The sequence below is a fragment of the Amphiura filiformis genome, chromosome 13, assembly GCF_039555335.1.
Source record: "Amphiura filiformis chromosome 13, Afil_fr2py, whole genome shotgun sequence".
NCBI lineage: Eukaryota > Metazoa > Echinodermata > Ophiuroidea > Amphilepidida > Amphiuridae > Amphiura > Amphiura filiformis.
Window position 1 is genome coordinate 38,828,154 of NC_092640.1, and position 27,138 is coordinate 38,855,291.

The window sequence follows — 27,138 nt, forward strand, 5'->3', positions numbered from 1 at the left end:
ATTTATACGGTAGCTAATTTAAATGTCAAAATCCGTCAAGCACTAGTCTTCAAAACTTTATTTTTGTGTAAATTTGAAAGTGTTTTGACTCACCTCTGGCCTGCTTGGCCCTTCACAACTTGATATTGCTCAGTATAATGATTTTATACCAATAGTCCAATAAATTGAAATAAGTTATGGATAGGCGATGAATTAGGCCAAAATTCCTTTAAAGGGGCATTGTGAGATTCAGTCGGGCCTTTCCGAAAAAATGTGGGTAAATATATGAAAGTTGGCCAATTTTTGATAGTAGGCCTATACAAAATTTTCAAAACGTCATCAAAATGTTATTTTGTTTTTGACAATCAAAATGAAATATTGACAATTTAACACTGAGAAAAAAAACGGGGTCATTCGGTGAGAGATTGGCAATTTGTTTACAAATCTAAAAAAAGGGGTTGTTTGGTGACAGTAGGCCTAAGTTGAGTAGGCCCTAGGCCTAAAACAAAAAAAGGTCATTCAGTTTTATTCAGTTTCATTTGATGGGCTATATATATTTTAGCAATTTTGTGCAAAAGTGTGCAATTTTACCCTATGGTCCAACCCCGGGGGGGGCACTCCAGCTTTGAAGGTGACGCGTATGTAGGGCTGTTAAGAGCCCCTTTTTCAGCATCGCTGTCACCCAAAGACCCCATATTTTTTTTTACGAACACATGCTCGCTCCGCGCTCTGTCACCCGAAGACCCCTATTTTTCCATTTGATCTGTCACCCAAAGACCCTTACAAGTTCAATTTGAACAGCAACTTTCATTTATCACTGATTTTGTTACTTATTTTGAAAAAATAAAGAAATTTGAAGCCATTTAGAACTAGAAAGTCGATTTTCGAGGTTTTTGTGGCGCTGTTTTGGTTCTCACCCAAAGATTCCATTTAAAAAAAAGGTCATGTTCTCACCCAATGACCCCATATTTTTTACATTTTGCTCTCACCGAATGCCAAAAATCATGCTCTCACCCAATGACCCCATATTTTTTACATGTTGTTCTCACCGAATGCCCCTTAGTGCGAAAGCGCCAGCCCTACACCTATATCCATTTCAAATTGAAGTGCCCCCCCCCCCCGGGGGTCCAACACGGTGTTTTGGGGCAAAAGGAATTCCGGGATGAGAGGTCATTCAGAACTACGAGCGGTGGAAAAAATGCACAGGGGTTACCACTTGTTCGCCGGCAACTTATACTTTAGAAGTCCAATCAACTACAATGATCGATGGCGGAGTCAATCAATCAATTAATTAATTAATTAATTAATTAATTAATTAATTAATTAATTAATTAATTAATTAATTAATTAATTAATTAATTAATCAGCTCATAAATCGAGCAACATATGAATCAATTAATCAACCAACCACCCAATCAAGAAATAAATCGATATATCGATCGGTCAATCAATTAATCAATCGATCGATCGATTAATCAACCAATCAATCAATCAATCAATCAATCAATCAATCAATCAATCAATCAATCAATCAATCAATCAATCAATCTACATTATCAATCGATTCATCAAGCAATCAACGCATCGGATCAATCAATTCCTGTTCTTGACCCCGGGTTCCTGATACAAGTAGGACACATGGGACGGGAATCCCGCTGTGTATGAAATCATGGATAAAAATAGCATTACGGCTGGAAAGAAGCCTACAAAGGTCAAAGAACTGTATTGTGGGACGACGAGGTCAAAGCCACCGGGAATGTTGTTTCGTATGCGGAATCTGTGCTTTTTGGTCACACATTTTAAGAGATTTTAACAGTATTAGAAAGAAAAATCTTGACATTTGATTGATCCACTTAATTTATAGACATTTGTTATGCACAATGATTAAATTATTTTCATTAAAGCAGCAGAAGAAGGATGGGGAAGGGGCCGGAAAATCGGTGGGTTCTCAAAAACGAGCTTCGGCAGCACAACTTCGTATTACGAAAGGTAAAGTTTTTGTTGACATCGTGACTGGCTGTTTCTTTTTGTTTGATGTGTACGTTCATGACATTGATAACTATTTCTAGAATTAAAATAATTAAGCAGCTTGTAGTTTTATATCATTTATTTAATCCTTTACTATTCTGAGCATGATGAACATTTGATTTACAAGAACAACATTGTAATTTGTATTTCTGATAATCGACAAGGAAGCTTGATTCTCTTTTTATTCAATACATGTACATGCATGCAGTACAATAATTTTATAGTCATGATGAACATGTGATTGAATGCGTCGAAAGGATGGTGTTGTTGACATAATTTATCAGCATGATCAGTGTGCATGATGAATCATTAATATGCAGCGTTATGCCTGCCACTTCCACATACTTGTGCATAATACGGAAGGTCGATTTGTGCCCATAAATGTTTAGGCCTATGTTAAACTGTATGTTATACAAATTGTACAGCTATCATTTCTACCCTATGACGAACCGACATACCTGTAAATCAAATAGCCCACAAAAAACTGGTCATCGCTGGTATTTTTCATGAAGAAAAACGACACTTTTTACGCCGGAACATGTCCAAAACACGTCAGCTGACGTACAAGCCTCCCCACGCATGTACATAAACAAGCCGTGTTCATTGTTTAATTGTCACCTGCAGCTGTTCGCAAGAAAACTTTCTGCATAAAATTACCTGGGGTCGTTATCAGGCCTGAGACACACTGGCGCTAGTTTGAGGACAGTCAGTGTGCAGCAATCGTGCTCACAGCGCTGACCTCGCATTTTCTAAACCGCGATCGTAGGATGTCAACCCTGTGAAATACGTCATAGGAAAGGTCTGCCCTATGTCAAATATCTTTCGAGGCTATTTCCGGGTTGGTATGCAGAGCTGCGACAAAATGGCGAGGTAAGTTGAAATGTCCAGATTCTTACGAGTATTTTAAGTCCAAATTTGATGAGTTTCGGTGATCGTAAAGTGATGAAATATTGGTTGGAAGTTTCGGGTGGGTTTGAAGAATTATGTGACATGAGTAGTTTGTAACTATCCGTTTGACCGGGTCAATAAATTGACGTTAATTTCGGTGTGTTTTTGTTGTAGTTGAGAGATGAAGCTTTTGTTTGATACCAAAATCATTGGGGACCGACAAGTTCCAATAATAAAAATCCGCCGACGAAAATTACCATTTTTCCGGGCCATTTTATACAATTCAATCGGCACTTGCGTACGATTTAACATGGTATTCCCAGATTATATGACGTGTTTTATAAATTTAATTCAGCTCTGGTCTGGACAGTAATTACAGCTCAGGTCAGGAAACTGGTTAAAATTTTGAATTCATCAACTTTTATTTTATGGAATCCGAATCTCAAACTATCATGAAGAAGTGTTTATACTGAAATCATGAAGAACTATAGCCTATAATGGATGGATAAATGCATTCATCGTCTCCAACATTGCAACACCAATGACAACAAACGTAACTAGACATGCTAGCTAGATCTCTCTTACAATTCATGAATATTATATTGATTGCGGTATCGGTCTCTGATGTATAAATGTCGGTCTCGGTCTCGGACCTCAAAAATCGGTGGTCCCAAGTGTTTTTTAAGTTTGAAACCTGTAGAGACGTAGACGTCGATACGATTTTGTTGGACATTGCATATCTTTAACTCACAATAATATATATGCACCCAACTTAATGTGTAGGCCTACTGTACTGCCAACTATCATTATAAACAGTGGCAGCAAGGGATTTTTTTTTCTGAGGGGGGGTAAAGTGATTTTTTTTGGGGGGGGTCAAATAAAAAAATTTGCAAAAAATTGCTGCAAAATTGGAAATTTTTGTAAAATCCTCGCCGAAAAAGTCTTCTAATAATGATGAATCCGATTTTGTTTTTTGTTTTTATGGGGCTCTAGTATTAATACCTGATATCTTCATTTTTTATTACAGGTGCTCGCCAGATTAGGGGGCTCTGCAAGTTGTTATCGTTGGGGACTCGCTCACCAAATACTTAGATTATGGACATGTTTGATATTTACAAAGAGGCAGTTGACTGGTCGTACATGTCACTCCATTCTACATGTACAAGCAAGGAGAAATGGTTCAAGCAGATGGCTATTGAATATGATGTCGAAATAGGAATAGGAATTTAGCCAGATATTATTTCTTCATGTCGGATCAAACGCATTAAATTCGAATTTGTTTCTCCGAACTGTCGCAGAATTTACAGAGTTGTGTTCCACAATTAAGACAATATACAAGTACCCTGATACTCTTAAAGCTTCTCATTAACAATGTCATCCACAGACATGCAGTTCTACTGTTCTGACTTGGACAATTAATGCATCCATAACATTACTTGACATTCAAATGCAGAATGTTTGTGCAGGCCTGCATGGGCACAAATTATTACTTCACGTTTGCAAGTGAAACACTTTGAAAGCCAGACTGTTCCGAACATGATCTGCTTCATCTGAACAGAGATGAGGGGAACTATAATTTACAGAACAAGTTGCTGATGAAATCCTGCGGTGTTGCAGCATCAGGGATTACCGTGTATACCCCTCGGTTTATGTGTCCTCCTTTGACAAGGCAGAAATGTGCAACAAAAAAAGCCAGAAAAAGACGGTGTTATTTGCAGCTAATAATTATTAATCATTATTATTTATAATAATAATTAGGCCTAAAATTGTTTGATTGGCGTAGCCCAACCTCCCCTAAACGTAGGCCTTGCCCTATTTTTTATGTTACACCAATCAAACAATTTTTTAGGCCTGATGCCCTTTTTTTCTATTTAATAAAAAAAGAAAAATATAACAAACTTGGAATTTTCATGTGTATAATTTTTGTTGTATGATTCATTCATCCGTATTGACTAGTAGTATACGAATATAATTACTGAATCCCACAAAAAATATTATTCCTACAAAAAAAATATATATATTCTCACAGAAAAATAACTTAAAATGTTTTTTTTTTTTCTGGAAAATATTTTTCCTGGATAAATACTTTTCGGAGCAAAATGTTTTTCCAGGATAAATATTTTTTGGGGGATAAATATTTTTTCTGGGAAAAATATTTTGTTCTGGGAAAACTTTTTTTGTAAGAAAACCAATTTTTTCTGGGAGTAACATTTTTTCTGGGAAAAATATTGGCCCTCGGGCGACGAAAAAAGAAAACCCTGTTCTACGAAAAAATTCCTGTACAAATGAATGCCGACCGAAATTTCAGGAATTTTTTTTTTTGTATTTTCTCAAATTGCAATTTATTTACAGATTTTAGTCATTTTTTGGGTCATTAAAAAACCGAAAAAAACCCCAAAACGACCGTAGAACAGGGTTTCTTTTTTTGTTGCCTCATGTTAATTTTGGCCCAAAGTATATAATGGATTTTCTGTTTTTGTTTGTGTTTTTTTTGCTGATGGGGGAGGAAAAAAAAAAATTAACCCAGCCCTCTTGCCCTCCCACACCTTTTGACCTTTCAAAATTTATCTGGAAAAATATTTTTCCTGGATAAATACTTTTCGAGCAAAGTGTTTTTCTGTGATAAATATTTTTTGGAATAAATATTTTTCTGAGAAAATATTTTGTTCTGGGAAAAGTATATTTTCTGGGAAAAATATTTTTCTGGGATTAATATTTTTCTGGGAAAAATATTGACCCTCATGGTAATTTTGGCCCAAAGTAATGGATTTTCTGTTGTTTTTTTGGCTGACGGGGAAGGGGGGATAAAAAAAATTTGACCAAGCCCTCTTGCCCTCCCCCACCATAGGCTACCCCTTTTGACCTTTCAAAAATTGCCCCTTCTTAGCCCAGCCCCCCCAGCTCTTAGTATTGTCACACATTTAAAAAATTATTTATTTTATTTATCCCTTTTTAAAGGGATTTTTATTATTTTACGTGCCACGTGATTATAACCAGCCAATCACTGCGCGTGATTTAGCCCAGTCAAGGTCATGATTTCTGATCAAAACAAACGCGATGATCGGCGGTCTGACAGTCCGGTCTCAAAATGAAAAGTACAAATTATATCTATCCGTTTGACCAGGTAAAATATCTTCATGATATCGGAGTTGAATTTTTCAATGCAAAAGATTACAAATTATGTATTTTGTCAAGTGATATCAAGGACCGGCATTCTGAAAATCAGATATTTGCGTTAAATTTCGTGAGAAAATATCCAAAACCATACTAAATTTTTTACCAAAAAACATTGCTTGTATTTCCAACAATGCAATATATTTTGCATGAATCTATGCATATGGATAGATAATATCATCCCTATCCTGGCATATAATGAGCAAATTTCCATCGATTTATGATTCTAAACATTAAAAAACGGAAGTTTTCCTGGGCCAACTTTTCAGGGTCAAACTCTGCTTCGTAACAGCGTGAGTACTTCCGGGTCAATGGTCTGGGTTAGAAAAGCAACGTAATTGCGTGTGCCTGCATACTGACTGGAGGACAGTCACTATGAGTTACTAATGTCGGCACATGCAGAAAATGCGTGATGGGTCGCCATTTTGTGACTCGTGCAAGCTAACACAAACAAATTATTGGACTTAATAATCTTTTCAAGTTTTAATAAAACGTGCATCTATCATGATAATATTACATTTTATTATTTTATTATTTGAATTACATAAGCTATGTCAATTTTGTGTCCATGTTAATTTTTATATGGATTTACCTGTGTTGATTTTAAACTGTTGTGAACGTGGAGCTTCCCAAATTTTCAGCCGCCTACCCACCATGCAATGCGAATACACGGAAACGATCCAGTTTAGGATGCATCGCAGTTCCTTGTGTAAACCAGGCGTAAACCGCCCATCCAACCTGATCGTGTGCACAGGATTTGTGCTGGAGGCTAGTTAATGCGCACAACCAATGCGCAGAAGAAGACCTTGATACTAGGCGGAGCTTACGTTTCACAAGAATGATTGGCAGCTGTGAGTAAGTGAAATTCTGTTCTGTGATTGGTACAAAAATATGGTTCTCGTATAAATGAATATATTATCCATGGCTTCAAAATTAGGAACCGTTTCTTCCACAGAGCCCTATATAGGCCCGGTATATAGGGCTCTATGGTCTCTACTCATCATACACGACCGTAGAAGATCTGGCCAGCGACGACGCTTGCCAATCAGGCTAGCTATTTGTACGGCGTGGCCTCTCATCCTTTTTATTATCTCTGGTCTTGTCACGCTGGTAGATTCGCCCACCTGTGAATCATTACTGACCTGGATCTGACAGAAGATTGTGGAATTTACGATTTTCAGCAGCAGGATTTTATGAAACTGCCAATATTTGCAAGTATTCTGAAGGATCGGTAATAATTAAAATATTTTTCATGGTGTCGGTAGTGCAAGTTGAAGTTAGTGAATTTGTGGTTTTGTATGTTATGTGCAAGAGTGTTTTCAGGAAGCGTAAATAGGCAGGCCGTTATGCTAAGCTCTCCATCTTATATGTAAGTTCGGCGACGAACTGGACACATCACACGGTAGTGTGATGTGTCCAGCCTGGATATAATGCAGCGTAACGACAGACAGTAGGTATGCTAGGTGAATTTAAATTTGCCATCAAACTGCATCATTTTATATATCAAATTAAAGCCCTTGAGTAAACAAAGCCAAAACTGAAAACCATTTTTTCATAGCACTTTCCGTAGCAAAGTTACATCTTGTCAAAGATTGACTTTCATCAAAAGTTTCAGCTAGCAAAATTCCCCAAAACGGCATTTCGTTGGTGTTTCTAGATCTTAGTCTCATTATGATAGCAGCTTTTTTTAATGGAAATGCTATCCAAATCCCTCTAAAATTCCATGTGCGGGTGACTTATCACCATAAAAAATCATATATTTGGGTCAAGTGCAGTGCTGTACGGTGCGACCATTTTAGGCGCATTGGCGACTAGATCTTTTCTGATGCGACTAAATATTCAATCCCTGGCGCCAATGGCGCCCAACTCTTGAAGCTTTTAATCGCTAGCAAATGCAAAACATGTATGTACATTTGTAACGTAGCATTCAAGAGTACGAATGTATGCTATGAATATGCATTTATCATGATGTATCGATGGGGACTTCCTGGAAAACATACAGGCCTACACTGTACATGCTGTGTATGAAGTATGTAGCATTCAATGGAAATATGTAGATTGAGTACAGCAGCTATGAACATTCAACACACATGGCTGTTCATTTGGCGCCTCAGATCTTTTACCTGGGAGCAAAATGTGGGCGCCCAAATTTATAAAGTTAGGAGCCATTGGCGCCTCAATCAGTTTTTGCACCGTACAGCACAGGTCAAGTGAAGTATAGAAAACATATTTATGTAGGTTTCTTTCTTCGGGCACTTGTTTTAAATTTCTATGTAAATATGCATTGACATTGTCGGCGAATTTAGCTGACTAGCAAATGTGTTAACTAAGATTTGCCTGGGTTACCTACAGACAGTCATGCATGAACAATTAATTATTATTATGTAAAACATAATGATAAACTAAAGCAAACATCTGTTGTCTGAGCTTCCGCTAGTTAAGCAAACGGGAGCGATTACTAAACCGGGCAGAATCGCTGGTGCGATTAGGCTTCAGTGCTTCATGATGAGAGAGGATATTAGGCCCGTGAAAGTCGATTTTGAGTTTCCCGTCACCCGCCCTCACTTCATTTTCTGACCCTCACTTGAATTCATTATTGTGATTTTCCAAAAAATACCGATAAAAATTGGTTATATTTGCAAAAAAAATTATGAATATCCATTTATTTTTTGTGGAAAAATCAAAATCAAAACGTATACATTTTGCTGTCAACCTTGCAGACTCTTTTTAATATACTTTTGAATCTTATTTGGGCTAAACATCCATCTTCAAGTGAGTGAGCGGTAAATAACAACACATTTTACACATGTGTGTTGGTCATATTTATAATGAAAGGCAGAAAAATAATGAATAATGAAAACGTTACCTCACTTGTTTTCAAAAATTATGTGACGGGACACTCAAAATTGACTGTTAGTGGCCTTAAGGGCTGGGGTATGAACGTTTGGACAGTATTTATTTTGGGACATTAGAGCACATCAGACATATCGAATTGCATTCTGAATATGAAGAATGTCATTCTGATATCAAATAATTTTGATTTTTTGAAATTCGCAAATTACACATTTTATGGCAAATCATTAAAAATTGATATTTTTGATATTGAACAGTACTTGAAGCAAACTTTATAAATCTGATGATTTATACTTAAAGTGTATGTAGGTGGGATGAAGATATGGATTTTTTTTCCCAAAACACCAAAAAAAATTAGGTCTTTTTGGGAAAAAAATCCATATATGAAAGGTCAAAATTTTCAATTGACCGTCGGCTTTTCCTCCCTGCTACATACACTTTAAGAATATATCATTAGATTTGTATAATTTACTTCGAGGACTGTTATATATCAAAAATTTGAAAAATATCAAATTTTTATAATTTGTCATAAAATTTGTATTATATTGTGATTTTAAAAAATGAAAATTATTTGATATCAGAAAGACATGCTTCAGTATTCAGAATGCAATTGATAGGTCTGAGGTGCTCTCATGTCCAAAAAAAATACTGTCGAAACGCAATAAACGCTCATTTTGGATCCCTTAAGCAATCCTGTTTATCCCATCCCGTAAACAATAACCCCGTAACTCGCGTAAGGGTAACTCCATACCAATTCAACAAATCTCGTTGCCCTTACGTCATGAATTTTTTTCCTTTTTGGATATGTTGTTCGGGTACCCAAGTTATGCACAAATCCCAAATATTAGCACTTTTGCTCCGTTTCCATGGCAACGGTAGCCCACCGAAAATTGGAGGTTTTCCACCAAATTCTGACCTGGGAACAATGTTGGGTTTTCTGTAACTTGTTTCTCATAGATAAAGGGTCCAATTTCCATTTCCAACTGCTTTAAATGGACAAATGAGAGTTTTTCTCAAAGTTTGTGAGAAAAAAAATGATTCCGACAATTTGTCGCGAAGTACAGGCTCGTTAATTACGGACTTTTCAGAAAACTGCAAAATGAGATGGGGTTTTTGAGGCCTAATATAATCTTATCTGAGGGTTGTTGATGTTTGGTTATGGTCAGGTATGATTATTTAGCAAGTCCTAAAACCATTAAGTAACATTTGAAAAAAAAAGTGCATCCCGTTGCCATGGTAACGGGTCGATAAACATTGAAAATGACAAAATGGTCCATAATGTAGGCCTACATATTCCTGTGCTACCTTGTTGTATTTTAAAGAAATAAAATTTAATGTAATCCTTGGGACACCAATTTTACATTAACACCAGATTTTTGTTCGGCCCGGACAGTTAAGTTGCCGAAAAAAATTAGCGAAAACGGCAATTAATTCAATAAAAATCAGAAAATTGCCCATTTTGCTGAATATTGGTAATTCAAGTCGAGATCAAAGTAAATTGGACCAGTTTTTTTAATATGTTTTAATTAGTTTTTGTAATTTGTAAGTCATATTCATGTAAAATAACACTTTCATAGCTATGAGGAGACCATTTACCTTTCAACCAACCCCATGAAAACCTGAACTTAACGTCCGACACACAAAGAATAGTGGATATTGAGATATTGTTCCATTTCAAAAGAGTGTAATTTCAAAAGTAGATGAGATAGACATCATGTAAGACAATCATTTACATTATTTGAGATCTATGGTTGTTTGGTGGTTACTACAGTAATAAAGAAACATAGTGATACATTATTTCCATTTTTGTAATTGACCCCCCCTAAAATGGCTGAAATACACATTCACTACATCAGACGGCATTTTCGGTACATGTACATAAAATAGAATAATGAGGTAGTCTTGCCAATAACAATAGTTGAGATATATTTCTCATTTATACCAATTTCAAGTATTTGTAAGATGCTTATTTGAAAACAAAAGAAACAAAATTCATACAATATTCCCATTTTCATATTCTGACCCCCCTAAAATGGCCGAAAATACACATTTAACAAAGTACCTCAAAATGGCACTTGCCATCAAAATTGGTATTTTTATCTTTGCCGATAACTATGAGATACAATCATGCATCATTTATATCAATTTTAAGTATTTGTAAGATGGTTATTTTAAAACAAAAGAAATAAAGTTCATACAATGTTCCCATTTTCATAATCTGACCCCAAATCCCCCCCCCCCCCGAAAATGGCCGAATTAAACATGCAAATTATATCTCATCAATAGTTAACGGCAAAGATAGTTTACAGCAAATTGCCATTTTGAGGTTTACTTTGTTTTTATGTGTATTTTCGGCCATATCTCATCAATATAAAATAGATCGATATTGGCAAAGATAGTTCAAAATACCAAATTTCCATTTATTTTCGGCCATTTTCAGGGGTTCAGAATATGAAAATGGGAACATTGTATGAATTTTGTTTCTTTTGGTTTTAAATAACCATCTTACAAATACTTAAAATTTGTATAAAGAGGAACAATTATATCTCATCAATATCAACAAAGATAATTCAAAAAACAAAATTATTACGGCAAATTGCCATTTTGAGGATGCAAAATTAATGTATTTTCGGCCATTTTCGGGGGGTCAGATAATGAAAATAGGAATATTGTATGAATTTTGTTTCTTTTGTTTTCAAATAACCATCTTACAAATACTTGAAATTGGTAAAATAAGAATTATATCTCAACTATTGTTATTGGCAAGACTACCTCATTATTCTATTTTATGTACCGAAAATGCCGTCTGATGTAGTGAATGTGTATTTCAGCCATTTTAGGGGGTCAATTACAACAATGGAAATAATGTATCACTATGTTTCTTTATTACTGTAGTAACCACCAAACAACCATCTCAAATAATGTAAATGATTGTCTTATCTCATCTACTTTTGAAATTACACTCTTTTTGAAATGGAACAATATCTCAATATCCACTATTCTTTGTGTGTCGGACGTTAAGTTCAGGTTTTCATGGGGTTGGTTGAAAGGTAAATGGTCTCCTCATAGCTATGGAAGTGTTTTTTTACATGAATATGACTTACAAATTGCAAAAACTAATTAAAACATATTAAAAAAACTGATCCAATTTACTTTGATCTCAACTTGAATTACTAATATTCAGCAAATATGGGCAATTTTCTGATTTTTAATGAATTAATTGCCGTTTTCGCTAATTTTTTTCGGCAACTTATCTGTCCGGGCCGAACAAAAATCTGGTGTTAGTGTAAAATTGGTGTTCCAAGGATTACATTAAATTTTATTTCTTTGAAATACAACAAGGTAGCACAGGAATATGTAGCCCTACATTATGGACCATTTTGTCATTTTCAATGTTTATCGAATTCGCTACCATGGCAACGGATGCAATTTTTTTTCAAATGTTACTTAATGGTTTTAGGACTTGCTAAATAATCATACCTGACCATAACCAAACATCAACAACCCTCAGATAAGATTATATTAGGCCTCAAAAACCCCATCTCATTTTGCAGTTTTCTGAAAAGTCCGCAATTAACGAGCCAGTACTTCGCGACGAATTGTCGGAATCATTTTTTTTCTCACAAACTTTGAGAAAAACTTTCATTTGACCATTTAAAGCAGTTGGAAATGGAAATTGGACCCTTTATCTATGAGAAACAAGTTACAGAAAAGCCAACATTGTTCCCAGGTCAGAATTTGGTAGAAAACCCCAATTTTCGTGGGCCACCGCTTGCCATGGAAACGGAGCAAAAGTGCTAATATTCGGGATTTCTGCATAACCTGGGTACCCGAACAACATATCCAAAAAGAAAAAAAATCCATGACGTAAGGGCAACGAAAGTGCCAAAAATTTGTTGATTTCGTATGGATTTACCCGTAAGCAAGTTTAGTTGGCTTTGCGCAGTTCTGTGCGTGCGAGACAACTCCAGTGGCGTGCACCGTGTACGCCGACGGGCTAACGACAGCACGCTTTCTGCTAGACCTGTGGACGCGTTGGTTGGCATAACCCATAAACAAACAGCCGCTATATATTTGACTGAAAAACTCACTTTTTTACTGATTTTGAGGCCAATTCTTAACCATTTTCAACCAAATAAAGATCAGTCCATTTCCCGTTTATTCCTCGATATCCCGTATGAATTTGGCAACATTTGGATCCAAACTGACGGGGCCTCATACAACATTTCGCTAAATTTAGTAAGATGCTGATACTGTTATCAACATTTACAAAAAAACAAAAAACATTCATTCAGTTTCAGGGCTAGGAATTCAATCAGTTGTGTGCCGATCTTTTGTTTGCCAACCCGGCCATCCTGACTAAATTCTAAATCGGACCGATGGAGATAGAGGGCTTTTTTTCAATCGTTGTTCAGCGGGAGGGGAAGGCAAATCAAGGATTCTCACAAAATTCTCTTGCAATGAATCCAAATGGATTCACCAACACTGCCAGAGATTTTTAAGCCTGGATGCAATTATGGCGTGCGCAATCATCCGAACATACATCACATGAAAATGCAGTTGCTTTGTGCCTGTAATTCTGAAATATTTAACTGTTATTAATATTGTTGTGACAAAACTAATTGTGTGCCAAAGGTACCATATCATTAACAAATATTTTTGTAATAATTGGTGCATTTTATTAGCTTTGTCACATTTAAAAATCTAACAGTCACTATTCTCAGAATCTCACGGCACAAAGCGATTGCAACTTGTGCAACATGCAAGCATCCCACCTGATGCAATTACACAATCATCCAAGCACACATCTATAGACATAAGCATGCTGGCCGGGCCAGAGCAATTGCTTGCTATCCCCAGTCTTGTTTAAGGGTTGTTTTACAATCAGGGTACATTTGGGCTGAGCACCATATTGTGCCCTGTTTCAAATATTAGATTAACTTGTGATTAAAAGTTGCCATGCCAAATTATTGGCCCCTATTAGTTCCACCTACAGCCACAAAGAAACTGTTTGAAATGCTTAGCAAATGATGAAAATATACATTTCTGTATGATTTTGGGACAAAATAGCCGTCTCATTTGACCTTTGTGAACTTTGCAAATGATATATCACTGCCAGCAATACCATAAAAACATATTTTGACAGTTCAGAAGTAATGTTTGAAACATGATTGTTCAAAATTGAGAACCACGTAAGATTGCGACTGTTTCATTAATTATACCATTTCTTCATATTTATGTTGAAAATTCCGTCAAAAAATGTCCTCTCCGAATACAAGCTCGTAATCCATAGTTAAAATTGACCCAAGACTAAAATTATATTTTCTTGAAAAACACAAATATATATCCTACAAACTCATAATAAACACTTAGTCCACTTACACTTAGTTTCCATGTATCACATGTTTGAAAGTTGGACGTCAGGTTCAAGGGTAGCGCTAGGCTGCTTTTTGGGGTACCGGACTCACCAAAATACCGTTCGGACCCCCTATTTTAAAATTTTCTGCGAGTTCAGGGGTCCCTGCAGACCCCCAGCTTTTCAATCTAGTGCTACCGCAGACATACTATTTATGCTGCATTCGTGCAACTCGGACTCGCTAAACTCTCTACGGACCCCCTACTTTCAGATTTTCTGCAAGTTCGGGGGTCCCTGGGGACTCTGGAGCACTTTGTTCTAGCGCTACCCCTGGTCAGGTTTCCGTCAAAATGTGTCCTCTCCGAAAAATGGGGTATACAGAAACATGTGTATCAAAAACATGTTTCTGTCATAACTTGAAACTCTGAACGCTTGACGCCTAACATTTTTACAGATTTCCTATTTGACCCATCTACAACACAAAAACAAATAAATTGAGGAAAAACTAGACACTTCATTTTTCACCCCCAGTGAGACAATCTGTGTACCCTGATTGTAAAACAACCCTTAAGGGGGTCTGTGGTTCTTCATTGCCATTGGACCAAAGCAAACATCCAAGCACAATGTATCTAGACACAAGCACACTGGTCGGGCCAGAGCAACACTCATGGCTTGCTAACTCCGGTCTTTTTTGAGGGGTCTCTGGTTCTTCATTGCCATTGGACCAAAGCCCTGGGCCAAAGCAAGAAACAACTTCAAATGCACGATGGTTTCATGTGATACCATCGGATCACCAAGATCCCTACATCAACATTCCATGTATGGCCTACATGGATCGAATCCATGGGTTCCTACAGTCACCCATGGAAAACAGGGTACTGAAAAGCAGTACACAATGTCCATGGGCACAGCCGGAAAAAGTGGGCAATATAGGAAGCTCCTTGCCGGGAAATTCGTACATCTCATGGAAAACAAGAGCTATGGGAAAAAAAATTTAAAAAAAAAAAAAGAGAAAAAAATGAGGTAGAACTAAACGCCCAGTTATGCCCGACAGTCGCTCCCTGAATCCGTCCCATCACTCACAAGGTTATCCCCGCGCACGTCCACCATCGCCCATCTTCAAAAACCCTACGTGAAAACAAGTACTGTACATGTAGGCCTACAACAACGTGTGCTACAGACAACACAATATAGCGGTAGCTCACGTGACAATAATAAATAATTGTGTTAATTTTTTTTCTTTTAATATCTTCCATCATTCATCAATGTACCATGTGATTTTTTTCTTACACAAATAACTTCACTTACGATATTATTTATAACGTCAACAGCACTATCTGTCATCATTTCTAATTTCAGATTTGAATAGAAAAACTTTTAATATTTACTTAATTTTATCGTAAATAATACGAAAATTGACAACATATTTCTAAAAGAAAGAACAATGATGGTAGTAAAATATCTAGTACGTCATCGAAAATAACTAAATCAGATAATACGATGTCTAAAATTGCATAGGGAATCCCCGACTACGTCATAGGGATGTCCCAAAGACATAAACATTCGCCCTGCTATTTAGATAGGAAACCCCAACGCAGATAACATGTGCGTAAAATATACACACCGACTGACCGAATGAGTTTTGAGTCAAAACTTTTGACACGTTAATTGACATGTTGAATTGTTGATAAACAAATCACGCGGCATCGTCGGCACTGCGCCTAAATGAATGCAGAGTTCCGACGGTTGTCTATTGATCTTTCTTTCTTTTAACTCATTTTACAAATATTATAAACTTAGTTCTCGTAAGTTTTAATATTCTCAATCTCAAACTTGTATTTTCTATTGTTGTTTGCCGTTTGTTCTTGTTCTTGTTCAATCCATCCATCCAATATGTTGGCATGACATTGTACATGTAGTTTTCATATTAACATGCGCATTTTATAATGGGTGGGTGGGTCTTACCTTTACCGAAGTTACCGTAAGGGTGGGTGGGAAAGTGTAACTTCGCGGGAAAGTGTAACTAGCTTGCCGGGAAAAAAACATTTTTTCAGGCCGTGCATATGGGCCATGAGTTGGTTTGTTTACATTGCAGTAATTCCCTCAGAATAGTCAATACAGATTCCAAACAGATAAAACTTACCTCATGTCAGTTTTATTTGCCCTTAATAAGTCCAAATTGACATGACAATGCATTCTATTTGCTCAATTTCATACCAAAATCAAGGAAAACATGGTTTTGTTATTGCAAAATAACATGGAAATCACACAGGGTTATATCTGGTCACTCCAGAAGGCCACTTGAAGTAATCAATATTGGTACTTGAATGGCATGACTCAGTGACTTTCTGCTCATCGTAAGACTGATGTGTGTTAAAACTTGATTGCATAACATTAAGATTGCCAACTAATATCATTTGTATTTGAGTTGTCAATTATGGGAGTACTTCTGTCATTGATGTAAACATTTAAAAAAAAAGTCAACAAAACATGCTACTGCACAACTCTATGCCTGTGTGTGTGTGTGTCTGAGGGCCGATATGAGGGCTGATGACACACATTCGATGGGTGTTATGTATGTATGGCCACACATTTGTGTGGATTAAAAAAAAAATTATAATTTATTTTTCATAAGACCATTTGCATGTCTGAGTTTCCCGTCACATATTTTCAATATAGTACATGAATTTACCCAATATAAAGGAGGGAAGCATGATCCAGCGGGTGTAGTATGTGAAGCAAATTCATGCAGATAATGAAATTGTGTTCTGAGTACGAAAAAAACACATATGAATTCAAAAGGGAGCATAAATTTAAAACGTGGGCTGGTTACAGGAAATTCAGTATCAATTCAGTCTGGTACTTACGGATGGATATGAGCAGTAATACATTTCCAAGAAAATTTTGAAAAAAGAATCCTTTACACATAGGGTCAAAAAGGTCAAAGGTCCTTGACTTTTAATTTTGATAATACTGCTGATACCAGGGTCTTACATGTAGGCAGGATTTGAAGGTTTGGGTACACGTGTAAATTCAAAAAACTGGGTGTGTAAATTTAAGATTTGTGTACAAAGTATAGAGGCCATGTGGGCAAAAACTGGGTGTGTAATTTACAAATTTGGGTGTGTAAAACACTCCCTACACTCCTTGGCTGATACATTGTACACTTAATAATTTATGGCTAGATACATGTACATGCTGTACATGACATGTAGCACAACCAGCTGTACCCTGTATTCCAGGTAAGGAACCCAGGTACTGTGGAGAACTAGCTAGGACATACTTTGTACAAATGAAGATAAACACCATGATTTTGTAGTGATGATAAGTTTCTTATTTTTCTCTCTTTTGTGTACAGATATTAATGAATTGAATCTTCCCAAGACATGTCAAATAGAGTTTCCAGATCCAGATGACTTACTTAACTTCAAACTTATAATCACACCTGATGAGGTAGGTCGATACGGATACAGTTTTTGTAACCTAGACTCCGATCATGATTGTACTAGAATCAGCATTGGAAATAGCTGGTATCGCATAGCAAAATGCTACACAATTTTGGAGTTGAGTAGCATTTTTATGCCATAGACTTACACACTGAAGTATTACTGTATATTCCTCAAATTATAACTGAAAATTTTGTAACATGTGTCTCTGTGTATCATAGATCAACTATGGAAGAATACATTTTTAGATTGGGCCATTGCCTCTACTTTGCACCAATAAAGTTGCTTGTTTGATTATTGCTACATGTAATATGGTTTTGATGGTTTTAAATATAATGTACCGTACAATGTACATTCAACTTAAAAGATGTTTGTTTTTCAGCATTTGTAACAATTTCGTCTTATAACCTTTTTTTCTCTCCCATTCACAGGGGTTCTATAAAAATGGAAGATTTGTATTTAGTTTCAAAGTAAGTGTATTTATTTGCATTCATATCTATATACCTGAAAATGTTATTAAGAATTTATTTATTCATTTTATTCAGGATGTAAGGATTACATTCTGCTTTGTACTTGATAAATACTTTTAAAATTTTAAGTCAGAATATCTATTTTGGTGCTGAAAGTCAATTTAAACTGTTTGGATAATACTTATTTAAAGAAATTTTGGTATATTGTGCCTGTATGTACATGATTTTTATCAGATGGCTTTTAATTGAGCCAGCTGTTATGTTAATTTACAGTACTTTGAGTGCAGCATTATTATTTCTCTCCATGTAGGTGTCGACTGCAGACGACAAGTATCAAAATATTGTTTTTTTTAATTTTTTTAATTCAAAAATTTCAGAATTGTAAATTTGCATGAACATAGTTAGAATCAGCATGAAAAATACATTAAAATGAGTACAAACAAGCCAAGTATTGGTTCAGTGGTTCTTGACGTAACTCTTGATATTTTGAGATAATATCTCAAAATTGGGACTTTTTATGTATGTTGAAGTCTATGGCCAGCATGCAGAGCATTAATGACGCTGTATTCAATTGTGTTGCACCTTAAATGACTCAAACTTGAGGGGACAATCAAGTGAGATTTTACCTGATCGTTACCTGTAATGGCCATGATTCTTGGGAAAATCAATTCTGATTTTTGCGAACCAAGTTTAGGAGAATCATTACTAGAATCAATTCACTGATTCTCCCCTTGAAGAGACCCATAATTAGCAATATCTTGATATTAAGACGGTACAACCCTATATAACCAATTATAGTAACCCTTGATCTCAACACAAAATTACAGACATACCTCAAATTTTTGATCGTACATACACTCTTGGTTGTATAGGCCCCTGTCGCGGTCAAGTGTTTGGTTGGATCTGATGATACTTGTAGACTCCTTTGCATGCCTTTCAAAGTACAGGGGAAACTCGTTAATACGAGATCGCCGGGGCCGGCATGTTTAGCTCGTATTAAGCGGAGTTCGTTTTAAAAGTCATGTGCCAAAGATGTGAGACTGTACAAGCGAAACTTCATACTAGATTTGTAACAGCTGCCGAGCAATGTCACAGTTCCAAATTCCCTCGATCGTTATTATAGGCTAATATTCCTTTTTGATTTTCGGTATGAGGCATTTTTCTCATGTAGCGTTTTCTGATGAAATTTAGATGATTTCTCAAGCTGATTATCGTTAACAAAATAATAAACAATTATACGGCAGTGTCGGGATTTCCCCCACTTTTACCATGTGTGTAAACAACATGAAGGGTTTCCCACTTTGCGATCCAGGGCGGACTTCGAGTTTGTGATTGGCTAGTCGATATTGACGTCAGCAATATTGACCTTATATGGCAAAGTTCGTCATGACACGATTTTATAAAAGCTAAAAATAGGAAAGGGAATCCTCGTTGTTATGATGGTTGCTAAGGTTTTGACATGAGCTCATTAAGAATAGCCCCACCCCGCTAAGTACTGTATGGGATTTTTTTGGGATTTGACGGCAAGTTTATATCTTCATTATTTTACGAATAAAAATCGATTAATTATTTGCTGTAATACTGATAAAAAACTGATTAATGATATTAAATTTAGTATTTAGCTAATTTGCTTCTTTTGAAATCTTTAATTATTTTTTATCTAATCTCGGAAAGACTGTGGCGCGAGTATACTCGGAGATCCTTTTGCCCTAACCTGGTTCTCCTTGCACTGATTTCTACGTACAAAAGTGCAGTTGCATTCGAAGTCGTGCTTTGAGTTTACGTCACTTTTCGAGCGAATATTTTGTCAACTCCTGACATGATTTACATCAAAAATCCACCTTGAGAAATTAGCTCGTTTCATCCGTTGTAAAAACAATAGAAAACAAAAGCTTCGACTCACAGTAAGTGCTCGTATTATGCGGATTTCGTATTATTTACCTCGTATTAAACAGTTTCTTTTGTACAGTAAATAATAGGGGAAAATCGGGACCATGTGTGACTGTTCGTCGTAAGCGGTTTCTCGCATTAAGCGATCTCGTATTAACGAGTTTCCACTGTATTTTGTGTCTGGGTCAAGGATTTTGGCTACATATGTACACTCCTCCACACACCTATCAAATTATTTTGTATCACGGTCAAGGTTTTTGGCTATGTCCAAATCAACTTACCGGTACTCTTAATAATATTACTCTGTCTTTTTTCCAGGTTGGTCCAGGTTATCCACATGATGCACCCAAGGTGAAGTGTGAAACTATGGTATATCATCCTAACATCGACCTTGAAGGCAATGTGTGCCTCAATATACTCAGGTTAGTTCACATCTTATAACTCAGTCATTTCATATATGTGATCTGCTAACATGAAATGAGTGTAAAGTCACAAGTTGGTAGGTTCGAGACATCCTGGCTGCTGAGTTGATGTTCTTTGTTTGCCGCGTACTTGTACAAGCCAGTAGTATGTCCTTCGTGAATGGCCCATTGTGCCCTCACATTCAGACATACTATTAGGCTTGAACAGGTGCGTGGCAAACAAAGAATATCAACTCACCAGGGGTGGGCTATAAGAAATGGTTCCTTTTTCGAAAAATGTGCACGCCCTGGGGTGTTTATTACAGACAATATGGTAATAATGATTCATTTGAAGTTGTTTGTGTATGTGTATTATTGTGTATACATTGTAGAACACGACCATGAAGAATTGTTAAAGTTAATTCTTTATTACTTCCGTGGTCCGAGCTGTGCGCCAAGCGTAGACGAGCGTACACACAGAAGAAATAAACTAGACTTAGCTGTGGTCTAAGACCACGAACACAGCCGTGTTGTGACCCTTAATGACCATTGGCCCCAAAATCTATGAAAACCCCATAGGCATTGGCTTAAATGTCAATGCATGTGTGCACATAGTATCACTCTGCCATGTTATTTGTGACAGAAGGGACATTTTGAATGTTTTTCATCTTGGACCGGAAGTGACCCCTTAATGACCTTTGACCCCAATCAAAAAAATACCTCATATACATTAGGTAAATGTAATTCATGTGTGCACATACCGTCATACTCCTATGTTTTTCTACGCTACTAAAATTTTTTGAAGGAATTTGGTTTTATACAGGAAGTGATCCCTTAATGACCTTTGACCTCAAATCTGTGTATGATTCATAGACACTGGGGAATAACAATGCATGTGTGCAAGTTGCGTCACCGTCCTATGTAATTTGTGGGAGAAGTAGCATTTTGAATGTATTTTATTTTATACCGAAGTGACCCCTTAATGACCTTTGACCCCAAATAAAAAATACCACAGATACATTAGGTCAACATAATTCATGTGTGCACATACCGTCACTCTCCTATGTTTTTCTTAGCTAGTAAAAATTTTCGAGGAATTTGTTTTTTTACCGGAAGTGACCCATTAATGACCTTTGACCTCAAATCTGTGTATGATTTATAAACACTGGGTAACAGCAATGCATGTGTGCAAGTGGCGTTACTGTCCTGCGAAATTTGTGGGAGAAGTAGCATTTTGAGTTGAAATCACGTTTTTGACCTACGTGACCTTTGACCCCACGAGTTTCATGTGACATGTAGGGGCATGGTCAATGATAGTTGTGACCAAGTTAGGTCAAAATCGGTGTACGCATGTCAGTGCTAGAGCAAATGTAAAGGTCGACAGAAGAAAGAAAGAAGAAAGAAGAAGATCCTGTAAGAAAAAAGACACAGCCGTGACTAACGTCACGGCTGTGTAATCACGCTGATTGGCTGATCAATGGCCTTGACAATAAGCCGGTTGACCCATTGGTCGTCGGCGCGGCGTTTAGTAGGCGACCTTGTCACTTCTACGCGATCGCAATTCACCAGTGCGTACCCGGACCACGGAAGTAATAAAAAATTAACTTTAGTAATCATAAATGTTTATTTTCTTCTGATTGTTATGTTACAGAGAAGACTGGAAACCAGTGCTTACAATTAACTCAATAGTCTATGGGTTACAGTATCTATTTCTGGTAAGTAATGAAACTGTTGAAGTTGTTCAAATTAAGAGAGATAGTCTGGCTGCCAGTGGGTTTCACATTGTTTTTGTGTCCATGGTTTTGTTTTTGATAGATTTAGCTTCTCAAGACCACCAATTATTTTAAAAATATGTTTACTGGACCTCTGTCAGCATTTGAGCAGTTTTGAATTTTGACCTCTGTATGAACAGAGGTCCAGTAAACTTATTTTTGAAATTGGTGGTCTGGAGAATATATCCATCAAAAACAAAACTATGGGCATCAAAACGAGCTTATGTGGGAAAATTATGTTTGGCAACCGGGCTAAGGCTGCATTAGAGGATTGTAATCTTGGTTCCAGGTAGTTTATGGGTTCTTTGTCACCTTTGTTCTGTCTGGGACACTGCTCAGGCAACCTGTCTTGGATTGGCCAGCCTAGCTGGTAATTATAGTAATTTGTACAGCTTTATTGTAATTCAAACCTGATTTGAAAATCAGGATTGACCAATCGCAGTTATGGCTGGAAAAGGCTGGTAAATTTGCTGAATGGTGATATGTCAAACTAAGCGATCAGTGATTGTTATTTCAGTTGTTCTCAATTTTTAGCTAAAAGTGAGATAAACACTCACATGAGCATGGCCTAGGCATGATCTTCACAGGCATTATATAATTTTCCTGTTTAGTATCATCTACAAAATTTAAATATCCAATTCAAGGTGGCCATCTCTTTTTTCATTCCATGAATACAAACTTGGAATAACACAATATGTCATCAGATTTTCACAATTTATGTTGTGCACATCCAACACATTTTCCCCATTTTAAACATAACTTGTGACATTTGCTCAAAAGTTTCCATTTCAAAATGTCAAAATTACAAAAGTAAAATATCAGTCTACATGCTGCTATATCAATTTTCATGCTGATTTGACAGTGACGTCATCGCATTGAAGCAGCTTTTTTGCTCGCGTATCCATGCGACGTCTTTAAGCGTGTGCATGTGTTCACCAGCACTTTGAGCGAACGCTTACCATTTGAGGCTGCGCCCAATGAAATGTGCACTGATGTCACTGCCGCATCAGGGTGGAAAATGGTATTACATTTTTGGAACTTACGTGCAACATTATTACATAATCTGTGAGAATTTGTATACTTATACTAGTCCAGGTAAACATTAACCCTTTGTCATTTTTCTTCCGCAGGAACCGAACCCAGAGGATCCACTGAACAAAGAAGCAGCCGAGGTGCTTCAGAACAACAGGCGGTTGTTTGAACAGAATGTGATGCGGTCGATGCGAGGCGGTTATGTAGGCAACACATTCTTTGAGCGTTGTCTCAAAGTATGATGGCGTCCCTCTTAGGTTCAACTTTTTATTACCGTATTATTATGATGTACATTGATGAAATCTTTGTGGGTTACAGTGCTGCTTTACGTATTGAAATCATAGAATTAGATTGGAGGAGGTGGATTTGGTATTGCCACCATGCTTGAGGAAATATACCTGCCATGGTGGGCTATTCCAGTTGAAATCCATACACCCTCTGTGAAAGACCTGACCTTAATCTTCCACACAGGGGGTGTAGAGTTCAAATGCAGTCACCTGTTTATGTTACCCCATTTGGAATTCACACTCCCTGTGTGGAAGATTAATGTTGTGTCTTCCATAGGGGGTGTATGGATTTCAACTGGAATGGCCCATTGGTTGTCTAATATGGAGACCAAAATAGTATACCTCAAGAATTTCTTAAGACAATGGCTGAAATTAAAAGTTATTTGGCCTTGTAGAAAGTATAATCACCACTACAAGGGTTTATTATGTATGTATGTGTCCGTCCACCACAAATGGGCTCTATAATGTCGACATTTTTACTTTTCGAGATATTGGACAGGCAACTTTTCCTCAAAATAAGCTTTAAACATTGGTACATCATAAGCCTTTATCCCTTTTGCTTACTGCCTTACTTGCAAGGTAGCAAAAATCCTTTGTTTTTGAGAGGCTCAATATCTCAATAAAAGCTTTGCTGACATTACAGCCCATTTGAGGTGGATGGCCACATGTAGGGCTTTGCATGTGTTATTGGCACAAATATACACTACAAGATTCCTATTGGGGCCACCTGCACATGTACACTATGTACCGGGCTAGTACAAACAGAATACCTATGCTGCTACTCCACAGAACCCAGCAGCAGTGGTACTGCACTGGTACTGCACAGTACCAGCCAATTACCTTTAGGACAGAGCATGTGTGCAGGCAGTCCCAATGGGAATCTGGTAGCGTATGCATCACACACACATTTTCAAAGCAAGCACACTGTTAAAGCCACTACCTGAAACACAGGATGTAAAAATTGTGGTCTCAGTCTGGTACTATTAATTGGTATCAAGCTCCATGCTAACACCTTTGCTGACACTCAATTTCCACAGGAAATGAGAGTTTTTAACTAGTGGCTGGTGTGTGGTGAAATAAACCATACAAGCTTCCATAGAAGTTTAGACCTCTCTGGCTTTGATTGATGTGCATGTCCTGCATACCACATGCAGCTTTGCCCCATATTTTTCGGCCAGTCTGATAACCAGTCTATTGTCGTGATTGTGGGAAGATTGTATTGCTTAATCAGAACCCCACTTATGTGTTTACGCTGTCTACACGCTAATAAGGTAAACAACGTCTAATCTTCTCTGAAAGGAATAATTGTAGAGGTATACTAAATTGGTCTCCATTAGCAATGAACAAACATGGCAGTAGGCTATTCCATTTAAGATCCAGACACCCTGATGAAGATTTCACTACCATCGCAAGTTCAGTTGCACCATCTTCAATCCAGCTGAAATTTTGCTTGTTTTATGTCAAATTCCTTTTGAAAATTGAATTGATAAAATCTAGTTGAATTTTGTACAATTTTTGGCCTGAAATTAGACAGTTTTGTCTGGAATTCCAAAATCTTCCATACCTTTTCCACTTATATGCAGAGATGCCAACCACCCTATTTTAGATTGAAGCTCCCTATTTTTGGAAACATTTTTGTCCATTTTGACACTAAAATTTGGTAACCTCCCTATTTCTGACAAGTTATGTGCCATTGAAGTTGTGTGTAATTATGTAAACCTCCCTATTTTTTTGTTTGAATCCTCCCTATTTTCTGGATATTAATGTCGGCATCTCAGTTGTATGGATGAAAGTGATTGGATTTGGAATAATTGTAGCTGTTGAATTTGGTTGGAATTGGAATTCCAAAAATGTTCTCAAGGGGGGTGTGTTCTCCAAAATGGAATAGCCATCTGCCTTCTTGGATCTAATTCTATGATTGAAAATAACCAAAGAGTTAGGAGGGATGAGAGGGAGCCGTGTGTCACAACTCCTGTGGAATACAGGTGGAACTGTGTACTCAAAATCAAGAACTGCACAGCCAGTGAAATGGGTGCAATTCTTTTTTCAATGCAAGGTACATGGGTTGTCTGAGAGGAAAAACAGGTTGTATATCGACTGCTCAGTGCCAAAAGTGGGTAAATGCGATAGCTGCCATGTGTAGACAAGTACAATATATTGTGTGTAAATTGCCAAATGTTCACACGGCAGCTATTGCACTTACCCACTTCTGGCACTGAGCAGTCGATATGTCAGGGAGAAGAGAGTACGATAGGTACAGGTTGGACCTACATAATCTGTTACTGATGTCACCTCATGTCTGTGAGAAATGCAGAGAGATTAGGATTGAAGAGTGTGGATTCCAAATAGACCAGTGCGGTCAATCGGCCATATTTGGATCGCCACGCATATAGAGACCAAAATAGTTTACCAGGCGCATTGCAAAATAATCAGTGGTACACTATTTTGTCCTCCATATGAGCAACACGTAAACTTGGTGGAGTACAGACTTTTCAGTCTAATCAATCTCTTTGGAGGAATGGTAACTTATATACGAGAATCTTGTTTAGCCTTTACTTTCAAATGCATAACATAATGTACAAGGCCTATTCATATGCAGTTTTGCCGACACAAATATTTTGTCCTGATAAACCTTGAGGTAAAAATGTTCAAAACCTCTGCAATTAAAAACAGCAACTCAAAGGGTAATCTGCTCACACCAAATGACGGTGGTTATAGTGTGTTTAGTATAAGGTGCACATAACCCCATCCATTAACTCCAACAACTAAAGTATGTTCTACCATAAGTTGATTGGGAATATGACCTTTGTCCCATTTGTGTAATATCCATAGTTTGGTGCAGGTCATGTTGCATCTTATACTGGACAAACTTTAGCTATTTTAATTGACAGAATATCAGAACATGATTCCTTCATAGTGTGTTTAAATTTTGTGTAAAAAGAGCAAGAAAACCCATGGTAATCTAGTGTGTAGAGAACAATGAATGAGAATTAACATTATCGTGCAATAGGCCCAAGTCTTTGGCAACAGCATTATTATGAAGCCAGTTCTTGAGTTGGCATGATGTAGCTTTGCCATCAAGTACACATTGTTACATGTGGGTATAGTACAGGAGCAGTAACCTCAAAAAAATGACTTCGTTCATCCCCCACTACATACAAGGTTTGACACCATAGGTAGTTAGTATGGACCCTCTAGATCACTGCTAGGTAGGTAGTGGACTCAAATTGTGGTATCACTTTTTTTTTACAGGTCATTTTATGTATGGACGATAATCGCATAAAATCACCAAAAATAGGACAAAATTAAGGGGTAGGGGAGATATAAATTCCCATAACTCAACTTTTACTCGTGATTTTGAATTCATTTTGGTATCAATATGTAGCTAAATGATTTTCCTAACTTTCTAGTATTATTTTTAAACAAAAACAGGTTTCATTTGAGCATATTTGGAAGTATATAGTCCATAAATGAGTGGTAATCTGATTTTTTAAACTATATGTGTAAAGTTTGGCATTGGCCTCAAATCTCACAACTATACCACTTTATATTTTCAAAATTG

The 27,138-nt window shown here is 36.9% G+C and overlaps 1 protein-coding gene across 1 annotated transcript; it reads left to right on the forward strand.

Moving 5' to 3' along the window:
- Positions 1-1,703: 1,703 nt before the first annotated feature.
- Positions 1,704-26,674, forward strand: LOC140168316 (NEDD8-conjugating enzyme Ubc12). The gene is made up of 6 exons (XM_072191678.1): positions 1,704-1,968; positions 17,637-17,731; positions 18,156-18,194; positions 20,403-20,506; positions 22,137-22,200; positions 23,388-26,674. Exons 1-6 carry the CDS (start codon positions 1,860-1,862, stop codon positions 23,529-23,531), a joined length of 555 nt encoding a protein of 184 aa, XP_072047779.1. The 5' UTR covers positions 1,704-1,859; the 3' UTR covers positions 23,532-26,674.
- Positions 26,675-27,138: the final 464 nt, after the last annotated feature.